The sequence below is a fragment of the Motacilla alba genome, chromosome 28 (assembly GCF_015832195.1).
Source record: "Motacilla alba alba isolate MOTALB_02 chromosome 28, Motacilla_alba_V1.0_pri, whole genome shotgun sequence".
Taxonomy (NCBI): Eukaryota; Metazoa; Chordata; class Aves; order Passeriformes; family Motacillidae; genus Motacilla; species Motacilla alba.
The window spans coordinates 4,495,791-4,517,615 of NC_052043.1; the positions used below are offsets into that span (position 1 = coordinate 4,495,791).

General features: G+C 62.2%; 2 protein-coding genes across 4 annotated transcripts; both read right to left on the minus strand.

Annotated features, from left to right (window-relative positions):
• Positions 1–81: 81 nt before the first annotated feature.
• On the minus strand, positions 82–6,496 carry LOC119712498 (GRAM domain-containing protein 2A-like). The gene is made up of 12 exons (XM_038163794.1): positions 6,372–6,496; positions 5,835–5,997; positions 5,666–5,741; positions 5,296–5,469; positions 5,111–5,209; positions 4,925–4,996; positions 4,789–4,848; positions 4,467–4,530; positions 4,088–4,198; positions 3,882–3,984; positions 3,572–3,679; positions 82–3,504 (listed from the first exon to the last, which is right to left on the minus strand). The coding sequence occupies exons 2-12, from the start codon at positions 5,939–5,941 to the stop codon at positions 3,489–3,491; spliced, it is 990 nt and encodes a 329-aa protein (XP_038019722.1). The 5' UTR covers positions 5,942–5,997; positions 6,372–6,496; the 3' UTR covers positions 82–3,488.
• A 4,061-nt stretch (positions 6,497–10,557) lies between these two features.
• MFSD12 (major facilitator superfamily domain containing 12) lies at positions 10,558–20,626 on the minus strand. Of its 3 annotated transcripts, none has more exons than XM_038164103.1 (10): positions 20,192–20,626; positions 15,333–15,543; positions 14,381–14,501; positions 13,966–14,160; positions 13,662–13,754; positions 13,485–13,577; positions 12,780–12,950; positions 12,456–12,550; positions 11,657–11,787; positions 10,558–11,066 (listed from the first exon to the last, which is right to left on the minus strand). In XM_038164103.1, the coding sequence occupies exons 1-10, from the start codon at positions 20,469–20,471 to the stop codon at positions 10,972–10,974; spliced, it is 1,485 nt and encodes a 494-aa protein (XP_038020031.1). In that variant the 5' UTR covers positions 20,472–20,626; the 3' UTR covers positions 10,558–10,971. The 3 variants fall into 3 exon arrangements, with proteins under 3 accessions (XP_038020031.1, XP_038020029.1, XP_038020030.1); XM_038164101.1 differs by lacking the exon at positions 20,192–20,626 and adding an exon at positions 17,295–18,316; XM_038164102.1 differs by lacking the exons at positions 13,485–13,577; positions 20,192–20,626 and adding an exon at positions 17,295–18,319.
• Positions 20,627–21,825: the final 1,199 nt, after the last annotated feature.

A 21,825-nucleotide genomic window follows, 5' to 3' on the forward strand; every position in this document is an offset into this window, starting at 1 on the left:
CCAAAAGCAGTTGGGATGTGTTTAAGAAAAAAAAAAATCCTAAAGATCTGATATTTGGGGTGAGCAGGGCTTCTTCTGGCTGGAAGAGGGGTTCTCCTGAAGCAGGGCTGCAGTGTTGCTTTTTTGTTATCTCCCAAGTCCCACACAGGGCCCTGCTGTTGAGTTTTGATGTGTGGTTTTAGGTTGTGTGGGACAGGAGTTCTGGCTGGTGTTTGAGCCCATGGGGTGTAGCACAAATGCTGTGTGTGTGTGTGTATGGTGCTTTTAATTTAAGAGAAGCTGGGGCTCACAGCCTGTTCCATCTCACCTGTGCCTGTGCCTGCCCTGCCCAGACCCTGCCTGCCTCCTGCCCTCTCCCAGCGTTGCTTCCTGTTCCCACGTGGAATTCCCTGTGTATATAGACTTGTCTTCTCCCTGTAGATTGCATAGGTAATGCTTTCTGTTTCTTTTTTTTTTTCTTTGTTGTTTTGTCTGCTCTCCCTTCTTTCCCTAAAACCAGGTGGTAGGAATATGATTGCCTGTCCTTAGGGTGAGCCAAGGTGTGAAAAGGTGTGTACAGCCTTGACCACATGTGCCACCGCACCCGTGCCTGGATCAGGCTGGCGGTGCTGCGCCTGTGTCGCACGTACTGGGAGTCACTGGTGAGGAGCTGGTGCTGGGAGCCCCCTGGCAGCTCCGAGTCTCCCAGGCCCACAGGCCACTTTATCATCTCACAGTCTCACTTGCTATCAAAATGAAATTTCCATGGAGTTTCTGAAACACTGTTTGAGTGCAACTGCTTTAGTGTAGCTCTGGCCGTGGGATGTGTGGCATGGTTTTAAGTCACCCCCGGCCCCATCTTGTGTTTGTTCCACTTGTGGGCACTGTTCCATATCACCGTGGGTTGGGAGCAACCCAAAGCACCCAGGAGGTGTTAAATTAAGTTGGATCATTCAACTGGGGAATGGGTTTGAAGTAAAGGGTCATCTGCAGGAAGAGGTAGTCTGTTGTGGGTATCATCACCTGGGGAAAGGGCTGTTCAGGGGGGCTGGGGAGGCTGGTGGGTGTGCTGTGGATTTTCCTGTTGTGGACTGCCTCCTGCTAAATAGCACTGTGCAGACCCCCAGGACACGCTGCCTTCTCCTCTGGGAGGGTGGAGGTGCTTGGGATGGGGACACACAGGAGGGCTCCGCTCATTCTGGAGCAGGAGGGAGCAGGGCACCCAGCTGGAATGTATGATGAGTGTGGTGATGTTTGGGTTCCCCTGTGCCCTGGGACTCCACAGGAGTGGAATTGCCTCTCCCCCTGTGATGAGGGAACTTCTTCAAGGAGTCCCAGAAGATGCTGGGGGGAGTGACAGTGCTGTGGGGTGGGGTGCCAGGTAGTCACTGCAGCCACTGCCCAGTGCTCCCAGCTGCAGAGCAGGGATAGCTCCTCATTGCTCTGTCCCCCACCATTGTCTCTTCTTGCCAAGGACTTTCCCAAACTACATCTTGTGTCTACATCTCGCTTTTCTGTCTGCCTTGGGAGAAGGTTGGCCTGCGGTGGCTTCTCTTACTGCACTTGGCAGGGAGGCTGGTGATTGCCAGGCCAGGGCTGTTCTGGGGCCACCCGTGCTGGTGACAGAGCATGATAGGAACAGGCTGCTCACCCCTGACCCTGCTGTCAGCCCGGTACCGCCACCTTCTCTGCCCTGCTGCCAGGCAGGGGCTCCCAGTTGTATCTGTGGAGGTGGGCGTGTGCAAGTGTCTCAGGGTGTTACTGTCGCTGTCACCGGCTGCTGCAAGAGAGAAGAGGGCAGAGCTGAGGTGATGTGTCAGCGTGTGTGACCCGTGGGCACTGGCTCGGGCACAGGGTCCTCCCAGAGCTGGGTGACAGTCTGTGGCATCATTGTATCCCAGGTGTCATGTGATGGAAAGCAAACGTGGAGCACGCTGTAACTTTTTCATGTAAAGCAATTGAACTGGCATTAAACAGGTTGTGAATTTACTGGGATTGGTTTCCATGGCTCCACTTTGCTTCTCCACAGTGAAGGGTGCAGCAAGTCCCCAGGGTCCCCACCCCACCTCTGCGGGTACCAGCTTTCTTGGCACAGACCTCACCTGTGATTTATTGCTCCCAGCTTCCCGCTCCTGTTTGCTTTCCTGCAGCTGGGAAAGGGCACAGCCGCCCTCCCTGCCCTGCCCTGTGCCCCTTGGCGTGGCAGGAAGGAGGAAAAGGGGTCCCTGGCCTGGTACAGCCCCCCTTGGTGTGGGGCAGTTGCCAGGGTGTAGATGCAGCGAGGCTGGGGGTGCAGAGCCCCTCGGTCCTGCTGTCTCCATGCAGGTGGGACCTTCACGGGGAGGCACCCCCTCCCTGGGCACCTCTCCCGTGGGGTACAGCCCTGTGCCCACAGCCCTGTGCCTTGTTCCAGGCCTGCTGCTGGAAGTCCCCCCAGGCTGGGTGCTGTGGGGCAGAGCTGCTCCTTGGGGCTGAGCAGCAGGATGAGGAGAGCGAGGATCCCTGACCTTGGCATCTCCCACTGCTGCTGCCCCAGGCACAGAGCTGAGCTGTGGGTCTGAGGAAGGGATGGCCCAGGAAATAGCACAGAGAAAGGAGTTGTCAGTGCCTCAGTTTCCCCATCTTGGTGCTTGGGGGAAGCCCCAGAGCCCCTTAACTGGCCTAGAAAGGGATTAAGCCCCAGGGCTTTGGGCTAGTGGATCCTTCTGTGGGGTGCAGGTTCTGCTGTGCCCCCAGCTCTGCTCTAATCCCCAGTTCATGCTCAAAGCCTGTGGGAACCCATTGTCCCCACCGTGTACCTGTGACCTACACCTTCCTCTGGCAGGTGAGCTCTGTCCTAGGGAAGGAGCAGGGTAAGAGCCAGGGCCTGAGCAGCTGCAGAGCCCTGGTGCCCCCCCCCACTGCCCCCTTCCCCTCTGCCTCCCATTGTCACCAGCAGCCAGTGCCCCGGGGGGCTGCTTAGGGTCTTCTGCTGCTCCCTGGACCCCTGGGACATCAGCACCTAGAGCTGCCTCCCCACACCAGTCAGAGTCAAAGCTCTGGGTCCTGCCGTGTCCTGGTCTGTTCTGGGAAGCAGGGGATGCATGGGGGACTAGTTCATGCTCATCCTGTGGCATCTGGCCCAGAAAATAATAAGTATTAATATAATATAGATTATTATAAATCTTTATTAATGGACTATTCTGATCTCTGTGCCCCTGCCTTGCCTGGGGCTTGACCCCCTCTGCCTGCTCCCTCTGGGCAGGGAGGGCTGGCTGGGGTTGGTGCTGACTCCAGCCCCCCTTCCCTGCTCTCTGCCCCGCCGGGAGCTCCCTGGGTCTCTTCTGCTGCTGCTCAGGGTGGGCAGACAGGGAGAGATGGAGCCTCTCAGCTTGTGGGCTTCCCTGGGATCGTGGGGAGCTGGAAGGCGCTTGGTGACAGAGCCCCCCCGGGAGGCCAAGGAAGGGCTCAGAGCAGCCCCTGGACCCCCTGCCCCCCGGCTGGAGCTCTGGTGACGGTCCTCAGTGGCCTCACGTTGTCTTGTACCTGGGGGGGAAGGCAGGGTGAGGAGGAGTGTCTGCTGGGGACAGAGCCCCCCATGCCCCCCACTCACTGCGGTGACAGGTTGAGGTGTGGCCCAGCCCCCGCGAAGGACAGCTGCTGCTCCAGCTCCACGATGCGCAGGCCGATGTACCCCGAGGACAGCAGCAAGGCCACCATGCTGGGGACAGGCCAGCATCAGCCAGGGGGCATAGGGTGGCCACATGGGGCAGGAGCAGTGCCAAGGGCAGGCCCCTATGTGCTTGCCCTGGGGATGGGAGTCTGAGGGGAAAGGCGGGAACCCCGGCCTGGCAGTGCCACCCTGGAGAGGCTGTGTCAGTAGGGATGGGGACCGGGGCTGGGAGTGGGTCCTGGGGACTCACAGCAGCAGGTAGATGATGATGATGATGTTGAGAGAGCTCAGCTGGGGGTTTATCCGGGACCAAAGTGCAGTGGCCCATGCCCAGAGCACGGCGTGGGGTCTCCCTGGCAGGACAAGGCAGTGTTAGTGGCACTGAGAGTCTGTGCTCGGCTCTGCCCGGGTGTAAACCCCCAGGATCATCCCCCCATCCCAAGCCCCCTGACCCACCCCAGAGGCCACGTTTCTCTGCTGAGGGCGCCCATTTGCTGCTGCTGGGAACCAGCAGGGCCACCTCGCCATCCTCGTCCTCCGCCTGTCTTGATCTCGGGTTTGGCTCATCTGCAGGTGACCAGGAGACAGACACTCGATGATTGCCCCAGGGAGGGGTCTAGGTGTCCTGCGGGCACACGGGGCCACAAAGTGCCGATCCTGCACTCCCTGGGGCTGTGGGGATGCTGGTCGGGGGGGGCGAGGGCCGCGGGGTCCCCCCCAGACCACGCGTGTCTGGGGAGGAGCAGAGCGCAGAGCTGCCAGTGGGGCACGGATGCGGGCGGGGACGCGGGCAGGGCTGTGAGCAGGCGGGGAGAGCACCGGGGCAGCCGCTCACCCAGCGATTCGGGGACGCTGTTGGGCTCCGGGGTGCTCTGCTCCAGGGCTGACTGGCTCGAGATCTAGAAGGGGACAAGCCCCAGTCACGATGTATGTCCCCGAGGCACCTGCCCCACTGCCGTGGGGACATGGGCAGGACCTGACGGTACCTGTGTCACCCACAAGAAGGGAGGGTTCTGGGGTCTGCACTGCCTCGGGCTGGGGCTTTTCATGTTCCCCCCCATGTCTTCCCTGCCACTGCACCCAGCCCACCCCATCCAGGGGGCTGGGACCACCCCTCCTCCTATTGTACCCTCCTGCCCTCCATTCCCTGGCCTCACCTGAGACTTCCCAAGGGTTTCCTCATAGCTCACTGAGTCTCGAGGGCTCTGGCCGCTGTCCTGGACAAAGGGAGATGAAGGGAGGTGCCCTGCAATGGATGGATGGAGCCCCCCTGCCCATCCAGTCCCCGCGTACCTGCAGGTGTTTGCACACCGACCTCAGGAGCTGGTACGTGGCCTCTCGCTGGCGCAGCGACACAAAGAGGAACTGCCGGGGAGCGAGAAGGGGATCTGTGCACGAGCTGCCCCTCGGTCACGGCCCAGAGCCCGCGGGGACCGAGACACTCCAGACAGCCCCAGGTGAGGCTGCCCCCGCTCTCACCTTCTCCCCCTTGGCCGTGCGGATGCTGATTGCGTTGGGCACCAGCAGCGCCGTGTTGGTCTTTTTGAGGGCTGAGATGGAAGCGACGGGGACCACGGCCTGTGCCGGGGGGAACAGGCTGTGTCACCATGCTGCCACCTGTGCCCCTGCCTGCGCCGCCGGCCCTACGCCCGCTCCAGCCCCACCTTGATGTCCTTGAGCAGGAGGTTGGAATGGAAGCAGATGTGGCGGGAGGACACGTAGAGGCGGCCGTGGTAGGGCATTTCTCTCTGCCAGGCGCATGAGAAGCAGCCCAGCAGCACGTCCTGCTCGGCGAGCTCCCCGAAGACCCGGCGGTAGCTGCTGTCCTGCTTGCTCAGCTGCGGGGGGTCGGGGGGTCGGTGCTCGGGGCCGGCCCTGGCACCGCGGGCATCCTGCAGCCCCTTGCTCCATCACTGCGCCTGCCACGGAACCGGGACGAGCCCCCCCCGGTACCCACCCCAAGAGAGCATCCAGCCGAGCCCATGGGGCTGGGGCTGGGGTCCTGCTCCTCAGCTCCGGTACCCCAAAACTCACCGAGGGGGATGGGGGTCCCTGCCTGCCCGTGGTTGCCTGCTCTGTCTCCTTGCAGGAGGACTCATAGGTCCTGGATCTGGAAGGAGGCATCGGAAGGGGTGACTCGAGGGACACAGTTGGGATGTGGGGCTGAGGTGCGGGATGTGACCTCATGAGGGGCAGCACCCACCTGGTGAGCTTGGGCTGCTCCAGCTGGGCGCTTCCCCTCTCCTCCAGGCTCCGCCACTGCTTCTGCCCCAGCACCTCCTGCCTGCTGCGCCTCAGCTTCCCCGGCATGAGGGATGAGTCCGACAGCCGGGGGAGAGGGCACAGATTGTGGGGACGGTCTATTCCTGCAGCACAGCAGATCCCAGTGTCACCAACTGTCACTCCACCGGGGAGGACACGGGGACACGGTTCAGGCCACGCCGGGTCCGGGACAGCCGAGCTCACCCGGTCTCATGACCCCTGTGCCTGTCCCATGGTATCCTGTGCTGGCTGCGGCCCCCGTGGGCAGCGGGGTGACGGGGAAGGGGTGACCCCGGTACCGGCGGGTGACGGGGAAAGTGATCCCCGGCCCGGGGCTGCCGGCGCGGGTCACGGCCGGTGCTGGGCGCGGGAGTGCGTGGCCGGTCTGGCTCCAGAGGGGACGGGAAAGCGGCTGCGGCCCCAGACCCACGCGCGGCCCCAGAACCCCGTCCCGGGCCGGGCCGGCCCCGCGCGGTACCTGCTGGGGGGCACAGCCGGGGCCCCCGTCCCGTCGGAGCTGTCCCGCTCCCACTGCTTCCAGCGCCGTTCCTGCTCCGCTGCTACCTCCTCCTCCTCCTCCTCTTCCTCCTCCTCCTCCCGAGGAAGGGCAGCGGGCGGGGCCGGGAGGCCGCGGCAGGTTCGCAGGGAGCGGCCGGGGCAGCCCCAGCCCGAGACACCCCGGGGCTGCGCGGGATGAGCCCCGGCCCCCGGGGAATGCGGCACCGGCCCCCCGCCCCCCAAAACAGCCGCAAACGCGCTCCAGACCCAGCAGCGCTGAGAAGCAGCGCGGCACAGCCCCAGTCCCGCGGCACTCTGCGACCCTGCGGCATTTCACAGTGCGCGCCCCGCAATCCATGGGACACGTCCCCGCAAACGCGGGACATCCCGCAGCGCCGGGACACCGCACGGCAGCGTCCGCCCGGTGCCCGCTCCCCCTCCCTGCCCCGGCCCCCAAGGCCGGGCAGTGCTGGGGGCACGGCGGCCCCTGGCCCCGGGGTCTCTGCCGTGGCACCTCCAGAGAGGGGTGGGGACAGGGCACGGCCGGGCCGGGGCGCTGGGCAGAGCCGGGACCGCGCCCCGCCGCGGGCCCTGGGCAGGTGCGAAGGCCACGGACCCGGCCCGCCTCGACCTCTGCTCTCTGGACCGGGGCTGATAACGCCCTTCCCGCGGCAGGGAAACGCCACGAAGCCGGGCCGGGCCGAGGAGGGACACGGCGCGGCCCGAGGGGGCTGCACCCCGCACGGCCAGGCTCCTGCCCCATCCGCCTGGATCCCATTCCATTCCCTTGGATCGGGCACACTCGGGGTGTCCCTGCCTGCCCTTGGCCACACCCTGTCACATCCCCCAGCCCCCTGCAGCCTCCTCACCCCACACTCGTGTCCTCTGTGCACACAAGACCCCACAGCCCCCACGGCAGGGCCAGCCCACCCAGGGGGCACACATGGAGCTGAGCGTCTGGGAACAGGGCTCGGACAGGGGCCAGGGAGAACCCCTGCCATGGAGCCAGGCTGGCAGAGCTGGGGCTGCTCACCTGCAGAGGAGAAGGCTCCAGGCAGAGCTCAGAGCCCCTGGCAGGGCCTGAAGGGGCTCCAGGAGAGCTGCAGAGGGACTGGGGACAAGGCCTGCAGGGACAGCACCCAGGGAATGGCTCCCAGTGCCAGAGGGCAGGGCTGGATGGGATCTTGGGCAGGAATTGTTCCCTGGCAGGGTGGGCAGGCCCTGGCACAGGGTGCCCAGAGCAGCTGGGGCTGCCCCTGGATCCCTGGCAGTGCCCAAGGCCAGGCTGGACAGGGCTTGGAGCAGCCTGGGACAGTGGAAGGTGTCCCTGCCATGGCAGGGTGGCACTGGATGGGCTCTGAGGTCCCTCCCAGCCCAAACCATCCCAGGGGTTATGGAAAAACGCTGGCACCCTCCCGCTCACACCCGGGGCGCACACAGCACAGCCCGGCACAGCATCACGCATGGGTCAGCTGCAGACAGGTGTGTTCACACACACAGGGACACACAGGGACACACACAGGGACACACAGAGCTCACACAATCACATCACACACACACACTCATGCTCACACACTGTCACACACCCACACCCCCAGTCACACACACACACACACACACACAGTGTCACACACATGGTGACACACACACTCACACACAAAGTGTCACACACGGTGTCACACACAGTCTCACATACACACACACACGGTCACACACACAGTGTCACACAGTGTCACACAGACGATCACTCGCACTCAGTGTCTCACACACACACACACACTCAGTCGCACTCACACTCGCACTCACACTCACAGTGTCTCACACACACACACACTCACTCAGTCGCACTCGCACTCACACTCACAGTGTCACACACACACACTCACACTCAGTCTCACACACACTCACACTCGCACTCACACAGTGTCACACTCACACAGTGTCACACACACAGTGTCACACTCACACAGTGTCACACTCACACTCACACAGTGTCACACTCACACACTCAGTCGCACTCGCACTCACACAGTGTCACACTCACACTCACAGTGTCACACTCACACAGTGTCACACTAACACACTCGCACTCGCACTCACACTCACAGTGTCACACACACACACTCACACTCAGTCTCACACACACTCACACTCGCACTCACACAGTGTCACACTCACACACACTCACTCACACTTGCACTCACACAGTGTCACACACACACACTCACACACGCACTCACAGTGTCACACACTCACACACACACTCACACAGTGTCACACACACACACTCGCACTCACACTCACACTCACACTCAGTGTCACACACACACTCGCACTCACACTCACACAGTGTCACACACACACACTCAGTCGCACTCACACTCACACAGTGTCACACTCACACAGTGTCACACTCACACTCACACAGTGTCACACTCACACACTCAGTCGCACTCGCACTCACAGTGTCACACTCACACTCACACAGTGTCACACTCACACACTCAGTCGCACTCACACTCACACAGTGTCACACTCACACACTCAGTCGCACTCACACTCACACAGTGTCACACTCACACACTCAGTCGCACTCGCACTCACAGTGTCACACTCACACTCACACAGTGTCACACTCACACACTCAGTCGCACTCGCACTCACACAGTGTCACACTCACACACTCAGTCGCACTCGCACTCACACAGTGTCACACTCACACTCACAGTGTCACACTCACACAGTGTCACACTCACACAGTGTCACACTAACACAGTGTCACACTCACACTCACAGTGTCACACTCACACAGTGTCACACACACAGTGTCACACTCACACAGTGTCACACTCACACTCACACAGTGTCACACTCACACACTCAGTCGCACTCGCACTCACACAGTGTCACACTCACACTCACAGTGTCACACTCACACAGTGTCACACTAACACACTCGCACTCGCACTCACACTCACAGTGTCACACACACACACTCACACTCAGTCTCACACACACTCACACTCGCACTCACACAGTGTCACACACACACACTCACACACGCACTCACAGTGTCACACACTCACACACACACTCACACAGTGTCACACACACACACTCGCACTCACACTCACACTCACACTCAGTGTCACACACACACTCGCACTCACACTCACACAGTGTCACACACACACACTCAGTCGCACTCACACTCACACAGTGTCACACTCACACAGTGTCACACTCACACTCACACAGTGTCACACTCACACACTCAGTCGCACTCACACTCACACAGTGTCACACTCACACACTCAGTCGCACTCGCACTCACAGTGTCACACTCACACTCACACAGTGTCACACTCACACACTCAGTCGCACTCACACTCACACAGTGTCACACTCACACACTCAGTCGCACTCGCACTCACAGTGTCACACTCACACTCACACAGTGTCACACTCACACACTCAGTCGCACTCACACTCACACAGTGTCACACTCACACACTCAGTCGCACTCGCACTCACACAGTGTCACACTCACACACTCAGTCGCACTCGCACTCACACAGTGTCACACTCACACTCACAGTGTCACACTCACACAGTGTCACACTCACACAGTGTCACACTAACACAGTGTCACACTCACACTCACAGTGTCACACTCACACAGTGTCACACACACAGTGTCACACTCACACAGTGTCACACTCACACTCACACAGTGTCACACTCACACACTCAGTCGCACTCGCACTCACACAGTGTCACACTCACACTCACAGTGTCACACTCACACAGTGTCACACTCACACAGTGTCACACTAACGCACTCGCACTCTCGCACTCCCCCCTCAGTCCCCGCCCCCTCCGCGCAAGGGCCGCTCCCATTGGCTGTCCCGCGCCGGGGGCGGGTCCCCGCACGGGCCAATCCCCTGTCCCCGCGCGCTCGGCGGGGGCGGGGCCATGGCAGCTGAGGGCGGTCCCGGTCCCGGCCCTCAGGCCGCGGCTCCGAGCCCGCCCGGGCGGGAGCAGCGCCGGGCGCCCCCCGAGCCGCCCCCAAACCTGCTCCAGCCCCGGCTGAAGGTGCCGCACCCCGGAGCGGCGCCCACCCCCTTCCCGGGGCCATCAATGCTGCGGTTGTTTTTTTTTTTCTCTCCTTTTCCTCCTCCTTTATAAAGTGCCGTTTGTACGTATTGACCTTACAAAAGCAGGTTAAAACCTCGGGCCGAGCGCTCCCTTCTTCTGGGGCCGCCCCGGCCTGGCCTAGACCCTGCTAGTGTTCATTGTGCAGGTGAGAGGTGACAGGTGACCCTGCACCGTGACACTGCACCGGGGACAGCCCTCGTGGGCCCGGTGGGGTCTGGGACACCAGAGTCCAGGATGGGGACATGAGGTCAGGGTGGGAATACGAGTCCAGTGCAAGGAGACAGGGTGGGGTCACCCCCTCTTGCCCAGTGGCCCCCAGTGCAGGGGACGCTCCAGACTCAGAGTGTGGCACCGTGGTGGCCCAGGACGTGGTGGCCGAGGACACAACCCTGAGGACACGGTGGCCACGGACACGGCCCCGCTCAGTTGACGGTGCCACTCCGGCTCTCTCCCTCAGTGCTCCCAGTGCCACTTTCAGGGGTCCTTGCGCTGCTCAGCCCCTGCAGGCCGACAGCACCTGGAGGAAAGGAGGAAGGAACAGGTCAGGAGAGATGGCAGCATGGGGTGATCCTCCCATGCTGGCCTGGCCCTCCTGGACTCTTCTGCTAGCACCAGGGGCCTGACCCAGCAGGGCCCCAAGCAGCACGAGGGGTCTGTCCTGTTCCCCCACCCCACAGCGAGGCACTGGGCACCCCGAGAGGCAGAACAGGCACTGAGCAGAGGTGCTGGCTCCCCAGCCTGGCAAAAGTCACCCCACCATCCCCCACATTTGCTGCCACATCCTAACACCCCTTGAAGCCCCAGGGCCAGGGTGGCCCTAACCTGGCCAGAGGGTGCTGCCCCCCAGAAGGGCACAGCAAGCAAACACAGCCCCTCTCTGGGGGCAGCAGGGAAGTGGGACAACGGCCCTGCCCTGTGTCCTACCATGAGGGCTCCCGCTGCAAGCATCGCCACAAGACAGCCCAGTAATGACAGCGCTCCCACTGCTGCCCCACTGGGGCCCTCTGCAAAGACACTGTGGCTTTAGCCCAGGCTGGCACTGACCACAGGGCTCCCAGTGCCCCCAGCCCCACACCGGGCTGCCCCCAAGCCCCCAGCCCCACTCACGGCGGCGTATCCGGATGGGCCACACCATGATGGAGCACAGCATGGTGACAGCGGCGGCAGCGATGCCGCCAGTGACCAGCACCATCACCCAGCGGTAGAAGTCAACACAGGCAGGGCAGCACAGCTCGGTCCTGTGAGGAGAGGCAGAGATGTGGCTGGAGGCCAGGACTGGGGTCCCAGGCTATGGGCAGTGGTCCCATGTCCTCACATCAGAGTCAGGACTGGTTTGCACTGGGGTGCGAGGCAAAGGCCCAGGGCAAGGATATCCCCAGGGTATGGCTTGGGCCCTCTAAGGCTGGGAGAGAAGGTGAAGAAAGGTTTAAGACAAATCAGAGCTGGACAAGAGAAGCCTCCAGGGAGACCTCAGAGCCCCTTCCAGTGCCTAAAGGAGCTCCAGGAGAGCTGAGTGGGACTTGGGACAAGGAATGGGGGAACAGGACAAGGGGGAATGGCTTCTCACTACCACAGGGCAGGGTTAGATGGGATTTTGGGAAGGAATTCATCCCTTTGAGGGTGAGGAGGCCCTGGCACAGGGTGTCCAGAGCAGCTGTGGTTGCCCTGTCCCTGGAAGTGTTCCAGTCCAGGCTAGACAGGGTTTGGAGCAACCTGGTGTAGTGGAAGGTGTCCCTGTCCGTGGCAGGGGGTGGAAGGAGATGACCTTTAAGGTCCCTTCCAATCCAAACCATTCTGGGATTGTACAAATCCAGCCTGGCTCCCTCCCGTGCCTCTTGCTCCAACCCTGGAATGTTTCCTCATGGCCCCTAGGCCATGGGGGTCCCAGCTCTGCAGAGACACTTACGGGCAGGGGTGCAGGTTCTGGATCACCATCACAGCCAGGCCATTGGCCATCTTGTCCGTGAAGCTCATGGCACCGTAGACAAATGCACTGCTGTGCTGCAGGAAGAGAGGGAACCGCGCTGTGCCCCCTGTGTGCCCTCTGATGGGCAGAGCCCTCAGTGCAGCAGAGCACAGGGCACAGCACTCACTGGGTACAGCACACGGGGGCCCAGCAGAGCCCCCTCCCAGCATCTCCATCCCCTAACCCTGAGCAGTGCCCACTCCAGATCAGGGGTGCTGTGCCCACCATGGCCCCCCTCCGTCCCAGCAGGAGCAGCGGCCGTACCGTGTTGGTGCCGATGAGATCTGCAGTCATAGACAGGGAGGTGACCAGGATGGTGGCTGAGCCAGCCCCGAGCAGCACCGCCAGCCCGTAGATCTCATCTCCTATTGGCCTGGCCAGGGCCACCCAGGAGGCAAAGGCCAGGACCATCAGGATGCCCACAAAGTAAGTCAGCTGTGAGGAGGACAGGCAGAGGGAGAAGGGGGAGTTCAGACATCAGCTGGCACTCGGTGAGGGAGGAACAAGCAGGGAGGGCACAAGGCCAGCATCGCCCAGGACCCATGAGGGACAGCCCTGGCTCTGTCCCAGCTGTATTTAAACAAGGAGACCCCAAAAGCAGGTCCTTGCTGTGCTCCAGGCTGTTCTGCAGCCCAAAGGCTGAGCCCCAGGCAGAGTTGTGGGAGCTTGTCTGCGAGGGCAGGGGACACTCGACTGGCACCCAACAGCACGGAGGGGACACACTGGGGGAGCAGGTCCCTCCTGCTGGCATTGCAGACTGTGTGCCCACCCCGGCCAGTGTAACCAGACCCGCTCTCTGTCCCTGATGGGCACCACACAGTTCTGCAGCCCAGTCAGGCCTTCATGGCCCCCATGAAGGGGTCCCTGCTCTCCAGCTCAGGTGTGCCAGGAGCTTTGCTCACAGCCAGGATTTGGCCCCTGGTCCTCTCCTGGGGTCAAACTCCAGCCTCTCCACCACCCTGGACTCACATTCCGACCAATCCATTTGTTCACAGGCTTCATGAGGAACGAGGAGAGGAACCCACTGACGTACATCACTAAGGGAATGGTGGCAATGTACTTCTGCAAGGGACAAGGGCAGGGAGATGAGCCCCCACATCAGGACACCTTCCCTCCCACGCGCCCCTTGACCTGCCCTGCACCCACCTTGGAGAGCAGCAGCGAGTTGGTCAGGTACATGGCAATGTAGGTCTGGGACAGGTTGACAATGAGGCGGGTGGCCATGTAGAGCACCGCGACCTGGGAGGAGACAGGGCCAGGGCATCAGCACTCAGCCTGTGGGAAGGACCTGCCCTGCCCAGCTGTCATGGCCCAGGTGCCCAGCGGGAAGGGGATGGCCCCTCTGAGGGGGTGGATGGGTGCCCAGAACAGCTCCTCTCCCCATCCCCACCCACACCTGGGCAAGCCCCGTGGCAGCAGCCCAGGCCAGGGGAGTTCTGCCCAGCCGTACCTGGTAGAAGGAGGGCTCCAGCAGCCAGTCCTTCCAGAGCAGCAGCGGGCGCGGGGGGCCCAGGGGCTCCTTGTGCAGCAGCGGGGTGCTCTCCTCTGGCTCAGGCAGCACCCCCAGTGGGTGCTTCTCCTTGGTGCCCAGGTGGAAGATGAGGGAGAACACGGCCCCCAGCCCCACCACGATGAGGGCCAAGTTCTGGTGAGGCAGTGGGGGTGAGCTCAGCAGAGGGGGCAGCCCACCATCAGCCCCCCAGCAGTCTGGAGGGTAAGGAGGGGTGCACAAACCCCACGGAGGGCTCAGTGTGGCTCTGGCCCGGTTGGTGAGATTTTAGGGCACTGCCCCCTGACTCCCTCCAGTACCTCCCCAGCTGAACCATGGGAAGAGGGAACCCCAGGGACTGAGCCTTACCACTCACCCGAAACACAGGGATGTCCTGTGGGCCCAGGTGCTCCATGTCGGGCTGGTCCGTCTGGAAGTTCAGCAGGAGCCAAGTCAGGCCGTACACGGTGATGTTGGCCATGACAGTGAAGGCATACCTGAGCAGAAGGAAACCTTGGGGCGATGCAGAGGGACAAGCATGGGGACAGCACAGCAGGACACCTCTGCCCACGGCTGCCCTCCAAGCCAGATGTGCTACAGCCTCTGCACCCCAGTGTCATGGCTGAGGTGACACCTCTGAGGACACGAGGCACCTGGCCAGGCCTCAGCCTTACTGCTGCAACTCCCAGTGTGCCCAGTCCAAGCCTCAGGGCATGACTGGAGGGAAACAAGATTCCTACAGGTTAATCTGTTCCCTCTCCAGGCACAGCTCACCTTTGCTTCAAGGATGCCAGGAGCTGCCTGACCCGGTACCCCCAGAGTGGGACCACTTGGAGCCACGGTTACCCCACATCCTCCCTGCTCACCACGCTCCATGGAATGAACATCCCCTCCCACATCCTGGTCCTGACAGAGATGAGCCAAGTGCACTGCCCACCTGGTCCTGGAGACATCTCGCCTCCAGAACAGTACCCAGAGCCACGTCCAGCTCTCCTTGAGGGTATCTGGGAGGGACAGTCCCTCCCCTAAATGCCACCATCCATTCCCAAAGGAGAAGCGTCCCCAGCTCAGGGAAGTGTCCCATGGGCTGTGTCACTGACATCCCTGGCATCAAGACGTTCCCCCATGGCAGCAAAGGCTTTGGGCCACCATCCCAGGACCAGAGTCCTATGGCACATCCCACAGCACACCCACATGACCCACTCCTGGTTCTGCCATGCTGAGGTGTCTGGTGTGCCACAGCACCCAGGGACCTCCTGCTACACAGTGATGGGACCCAGGGCAGCTTCCCCCAGGCCCAGGTGACCTCCAGTTGTGGCTGTACTCACCTGAAAGCTGTAAGCTCCACCTTCCCATGGTCACTGCTCACCAGCTCCGGGATGAGGGCCAGGTGGGACACCTGCGTGGCTGCCCAGCCAAACTGGAAGATGACGATGAAGGGGAGGTAGTAGATGAAGGCTGCCCACTGTGGAGTGCTCTCCCTGCAGGCCAGGCAGGGGCTGAAGACAAAGGGAAATGACACGAGGACACAGGTGGTGCCTGTGGAGAGAGTGGAGCAGTGAGAGGCTGCACACCTGGGACTCCAATGTGACACACACAGCCCTCTCCAGGACAGGTTGTACCCCCGAGCTGGGGAGGGAGGTGGGCTCCTTCCCCAGCCAGATGGGACACGTGGAGCTCCAGACACCCCCTCAGCCTGTCCTGCACAGGGAATGTCCTTCCCTCTGGCACCCAGCACAGACAGACACTCTCCTGTCAAGGTCCTTCCCCAGCACTGCTCTGTCCCCTCAAGACACCATGACCCTCAGTGTCACACCCACAGGCACTAGGACGTTCTCGCTGTCCCCAGGTGCAGATATCCAGACAGATAACCCCTCCCTGCTGCCTGCCTGTGGTGATATGGCACCCCTAGGCTGGGAGGGCTCTGGCTGTCCCAGGGGCACTGGCACCTCATCTGTCTCCACATCCCCTCTCCCGTGGGGCTGGCAGAGTGGGGCTGGCAGAGAGCGCCATGCTTCCACCACGCTCAGACATCACCCACAGCATGACAGGGTGACACAGAAACATGGGGGCTCCAGGAAGGGCACGCTGAGTCAGGGACACCAGAGCCAGGCTCCTCCCTCTGCTGTACAGCACTGGGACACAGCCTGGGGACGCTGCGTGGGGCACACAGGCCAGCCTGGCTTCACCCTCCCCCTTCCCAAAGTTACAGAGTCTATCTGCCAAGCATCTCCACAGACCCCCAGGCCCCGACACAGAGCCTGGCACCCCATCTCACATGTCCCCTTGTACTGTCCTACATGTCCCCAGCTTCACTGGGTGCTGATGAAGAGCTGTTCCTACAGCTGATGGAAGCCTGCTTTGCCAGGTCCCCAAGGTACCCTCTCCACTTTGCAAGAACCTCTCTTCCTCATGAGTGATTCCTCTTCCTCCCACCCATGAAGGGCATTTCCTCCTCCTCCTCCTCCTCGCTCCTACACAGCACAGCCATGCAGGCCAGGGCAAAGCCAAGGGCAAAGCCAAGGGTGGCAGTGACAATCCCAGCCCAGCCCTATCCATCCCTAAGGGATGCTGGGTCCCCACACTGGCCCATACTGCTTGGCTTTGGTGCTCCAGGACCTCTGAAGGACAGGGGACTCAGGCACATGTGGTGCCTGTGCCCCAGACAAACTACAGGCACGGGAAGGTCCATGAAGGCTCCAACCAGCCCAGATCCTCTCTGGGTTTCTGGGTTTTAACTGGGCCCAGATGAGGGGTGAGGGTCCCAGGACCCCACAGGGCCAGGCTCTGCAACCCTGTTGGGCTGTGAGGGCTGCCAGAGGAGCGCTGTGGCAGGAGCTGTGGGACCCGGCTGCTGCAGCCTCCAGGCTGCTCCTTTGCCCACCCACGAGCCATTGCCACCTGCACAACCACAGGAGTGTCACCTCCTCCTCATGGCCCCCAGGTACAGGCAATGTCCACCACCAGGGTCACCCCACCGGCCACCCCATGGAGCTGTGCCCATCTGGCACAGGGCTGCACCCCAATAGCCATGTACCCCAAGTGCCCAGGAGTGGCTGCACTGAGTCAGAGGGGTCCTGGGGACCCCCTGTTCTCCCAAGCGGGGCCATGGGAGCCCACCCAAGACCATTCTGCCCACACCTACAGCACCCCCGGGCAGGCAAAGGCCCAGCTTCTCATCTCTGGCCCCGCGGGGCAGAACGCAGGGCTGCTCAGCACAGGCGCCCGGGGCAAGGATTTTAGGACAGCACTGCCAGACAGGCTGAGACAGGCAGCAAAGAGACGCTCACCCTTCCTCCCCACTGCGTCAGGAAGCCGGAGCCCATAAAAGAGCTGGCGAGCAGGCAGGGACACCCGGAGCGCCTGTGGGAACAGCCGGGGCCGCGGCCGCGGTGGGAAGATGCCACGATAGCAACTCGTGGTGTCTCCCCCGCCCCGAGGCTGCGGTTTCACAACGTTTCCTCTGATCTGAGCACGGGTTTGCCACCGGACGAGACACCCCGCTCCCACACAACACCCCTCGCTGCAGCGTGATCGAGGGAACCGAGCGGCCGCGGCACAGCCGGATCCGGTGGGTTTGCCACCACCGCTGGTCCCTCTGCGGTCAGCCGCGGTGGGCGCCGGGGAAGCCCCTGCCTTGGGAATAACCCACGCTGCAGCCTGGAAAACAGCCTGCGTCCCTGCTCCAGCCTGCCCCGGGCTGCGCTCTGCTCCCTGCAGGGCCTGAGTTAGCATTTCCCCTCTGTGCTCGCCAGGCAGCATTGGCTGGAGCACGGGAGGAAACAGCTCCGGCCACTTCCCTAAATCTAGGGAGCCGATGCGGCTGACGCTGGGGCAGGGGGGCAGCTGCCCCTCCAGCGCTCTCCGTGACTCACCAAGCCAAGCCCCGGCGAGGTCAGACGCCTTATCAGGCTGCCGTTGGGTTGCACAAAGCATTGGTCGAGATAAATTTGGGATCAAGATAAGAGGACCCACACTGCAACCGTCCTCCCTCCCCGCGGGTCTGCTCTGGGTGAGGCAGGTCGTTACCGAGGGCTGTTATCAAAGGCCATTTTTTCCACCAACTGCCCCGTCGTCCCCAGTGCCAGCTAAGCAGGACGTGCCGGCTCCTGCACCAGTCACAGCACCAAGGACCCCGCTTCAGGCCATGCTGTCTCCTCAGGGAGGGATCAAGGGCCCTTCTCCTACCCACACTGCTCTCCACATCACACTGTCACCTCAGAGAGGACCAAGGACCCCTCTCTACACCACATTGGCCCCTCAGAGAGAGACCTCAAGAGATGGGTTCCTGCACTCCGTTGCATTTTTTGACCCAGGGCAGAATGCAAGAGAAACCTGTCAATAATTCTTGTGAGTCAATAATTCTTGTGAGCCAGAGCCTCCTGTGCATGCCATGGCTGTACCCCACTGCTGGCCCCCGGGGTGCACAGCCCCAGCACAGCCTAGGGCCCCACGCCACAGGACCCCCCTGGAGACACTGAGATCTGCTCAGGAAGCACCTGGGCTTTTGGGAAAGCCCAGATTTTACTGATGGTCTTGGTTTTGCTGCAGCTCCAAGGTCTGAGCACGTGGCTCTCACCCCTGCTCGCTGCCACCCACACACACAAAGCCTGGGGAGCCCCCTGGGGTGGGATGGTGCCCAGGCAGGACAGGGATACCCTGGTGCCCTTTCCCCATCCAGGCTCAGCATCCCACTGTCCCCTACACATGGAGGAGCTCTGTCCCCACCTTGCTGCTGCAGGGGATCCCAGAAAGGCACCTCCCAGGCTATCCCCTCCTCACAAGGCACCCCAGACCCCTCTCCTGTCGCCCAAGGCACTGCCAACACACCAGAGCCCCTTCACCTTCCACAGAGCACCCCAAAAACCTCCAGGGCAGCCCTCCCTTCTATGGAGGAGCTGCTCTCTTCCACCCCAGTGCACACAATTCTGCTCACCCCTGGGGCTGCCCCTCTCCAGATGGGGGGACCCTGTCCCCACCTCAGTGCCACATGATGGTCCCCCTCTCCAGAAAGGCTCCCACATCTTCAGGGAGACCTCCATGCCACAAGGCACTCCGTTTCCTCCCTGCTCCAGGGCACCCCCAAGGCTGATTCCCCAACCCAGAAAGGCACCCTTAGTCTTGTTCCCCCTCTTCCAGGGCACGCCAGAAAGGTATCCTGGGGCTGATCCTGTACCCCAGAGAGGCTCCTTCACATCCCCACAGGGTCCTCCAGCAGAGTGTCCCCCACCCGTGCCCCCTCAACAGAGCTGTGTGGGGCCAACCCCCTCCACCCAGCATCCCCCACTGTCCCCCACCCTGAGCATCCGAGAAAGCTTCTCCTGGGTTCCCCCCACTCAGGGCACCTCAGAGAGGCTCCTTGGGGCCACCCTTCTCCCTTCTGGGCAACCCAGGAGGGTCTCCCACCCCTGGCATCCCAGAAAAGCTCCCCCAGGGTCACCCATTCTCACATGTCTCCTTGGATAGGCACCTTTGGTCACTCCCTCAGGGCACCCAGAAAGGCCACCTCAGAGCCATCCTCTCCACTTAGAGCACGCCAGAAAGGCTCCCCCAGGTGACCTCCAACCCAGAGCACACCAGAAAGGCTCCCTTACAGCCATACTCCTCTCCTCCCCTAACCAAAGCCCCTCAGGGTTACTCGTCTCTTATCTTTGGCACCCCAGCAGTGTGTCCCACCCAAGGCATCCCAGAAAAGGCTCCCCATGGCCACTCGTTTCCACCCAGGCCACTGCAGAAAGGCCACTAGGCGACCCATTTTCACCTGAGACACCTCGGATAGTTACCCTTGGGCCACCCCAAGGTTCCCCTGTGTGTCCTGCAGCACAGAACATGGTAGGGTCCCTCGGGGCCACACCTCTCCACTCAGAGCATCCTAGAAGGGCTCTGGATGTCCTCCAACACAGACATCCCAGAAAGTCTCCCCTGGGGCCATCCCTCTTCACTTAGAGCATCCCAGAAAGGCTCTGCTGCTTGTTCCACGACACCGACACACGGAAAGCTCCCCCAGGGTCATCCCTCTCTACTTACGGCGTCCCAGTAAAGTTCCCCCCTCGGATGTCGCCCACTCAGGACACCCCGGAAAGGCTCTCCCGGGGTCAGCCCTCTCCCCCCGGCTCCCCCCATCAGAGCTCCCGGTCCCCGCACCCCCCGCCCGGGTGTCTCCAGTCCCTCCGGTCCCCGCACCCACCGGCCAGGTGCCAGCCCTTCCTGCGCCCGCAGCGGCCGCAGCCGTGGGCCCGGTCGGCTTCGAAGCCGAGCAGGGGCGTGCAGAGCCCGTCGGCCGCCTGGCCGGCCAGCAGCAGCCCGCCGGCCGCGCCGTGGCCGTAGCCGAGCACGGCGTGCAGGAAGGGCAGCAGGTAGGTGAACCAGAGCGCCGAGCACGCGTCGTTCAGGAAGTGCCCGCACGCGAAGCTGAGCCGCGCCCGCAGCGGCAGCGCCGGGCCCGGGGACTGCGGCGGCTCCGCCATGGCCCGGCCCGAGCCCGCGGGGACAGCGCCGGACGGGCCCGGCGGGAGGCACCGCAGGGAATGGGAGGGGACGGGGAGGGACACGCAGGGAGGAGGGAGGAGAGGGCAGGACAGGGAGGGACCGGCCGGCGCCGCTGATCCCTCTCGTCCCCCGGGGATCCGGCCTGGGCGGGGTGAGCGGGGGGCGGCCCGGGCGGGGGGAGGCGGGACGGGGGAGCGCCCGGTTACACCGGTTACACCGGGGCTGTCCCCGCAGCCGTCCACCGATCCGAGCGCCCAGTTACACCAGTTACACCGGGGCTGTCCCCGCAGCGATCCACTGACCCGAGCGCCCCGTAACACCAGTGCTGTCCCCACTCTGATCTCACGGGACTCCACTGCTGTCCCCACACTGCTCCCAGACACATCACAGCTGCCCCCAGGCCGTTCCCAGTCACACCAGTATCATGGCACTGCTCCCAGTCACACCGGTGCTGCCCCCATACTGCTCCCAGTCACACCAGTAATGTCCCCATACTGCTCCCAGTCACACCAGCGCTGTCCCCATACTGCTCCCAGTCACACCAGTAATGTCCCCATACTGCTCCCAGTGACACCAGTGCTGTCCCCATACTGCTCCCAATCACACCAGTGCTGTCCCCAGTGATCTCAGTATTACTTCCCCACTCCCAGTCACTCCTGCCCTGCCCATAGCAGTCCCGCAGACCCCAGAACCCTCATACAGCTCCCAGTCACACCAGTGCTGCCTGTAACAGTCCCATTACCCACAAGGGAATGTCCCTGTCACCTCCACACTGCTCCCAGTGACCTCAGTACCCACGCTAGCAAGGCGATGGTCCCCATGCTGCCAGTAGGCACCCCAGAATTCCAGTGACACCAGTACATCCTCGCTGCTCTCAGCAAACCCGGTACTCAAGTGAGGGGTCCCCATGATGCCCGCAGTTGCCTGAGTTCCAGTGATCCCAGTACACCATCACACTGCTCCCAGTCACCCCAGTACCCCTGTAGGCACCAAGTGGGGAGTGTCAGACTACAGGTGAGAGGGTACAGGGATTGTGGGCACTGGAACCAGTCAACTAGGAGTCACTGGGATGCTGGGATGACTGCAGATGTCATGGGGACCCCCTGCTTGGCTGGGCACTGGGGTTAGTAGGAGTCATGTGGGGGTACTGGGGTGACTGGGATCTTCTGGGTAATGATGGGGCCATTATGGACCTCACTGGGGTGGCTGGGGATAGTGTGGGGGGAGGACTGGGGTCACCGGGACTCTGGGGTGGCTACTGGAGTCATGGGACACCCCCTCTTGGGTGAATACTGGTGTCACTGGGAGTAGTGTGGGCTTACTTGGGCAATT

Bases quoted from the DNA above. Each gene is read 5' to 3' on its own strand.
- LOC119712498 (XM_038163794.1), bottom strand. From the start codon at position 5,941: ATGCCGGGGAAGCTGAGGCGCAGCAGGCAGGAGGTGCTGGGGCAGAAG. The intron at 5,210-5,295 runs GTGGGGCTGGAG...CCCCCGGCACAG, and splicing joins TCCTGCTCAAGGACATCAAG to GCCGTGGTCCCCGTCGCTTC. The intron at 4,199-4,466 runs GTGAGCGGCTGC...GGTCACCTGCAG, and splicing joins CAGCGTCCCCGAATCGCTGG to ATGAGCCAAACCCGAGATCA.
- MFSD12 (XM_038164101.1), bottom strand. From the start codon at position 17,940: ATGCTTTGTGCAACCCAACGGCAGCCTGATAAGGCGTCTGACCTCGCC. The intron at 13,578-13,661 runs GTGGGTGCAGGG...TGTCCCTTGCAG, and splicing joins ACTCGCTGCTGCTCTCCAAG to AAGTACATTGCCACCATTCC. The intron at 12,951-13,484 runs GTGAGTCCAGGG...TCCTCCTCACAG, and splicing joins ACAAATGGATTGGTCGGAAT to CTGACTTACTTTGTGGGCAT.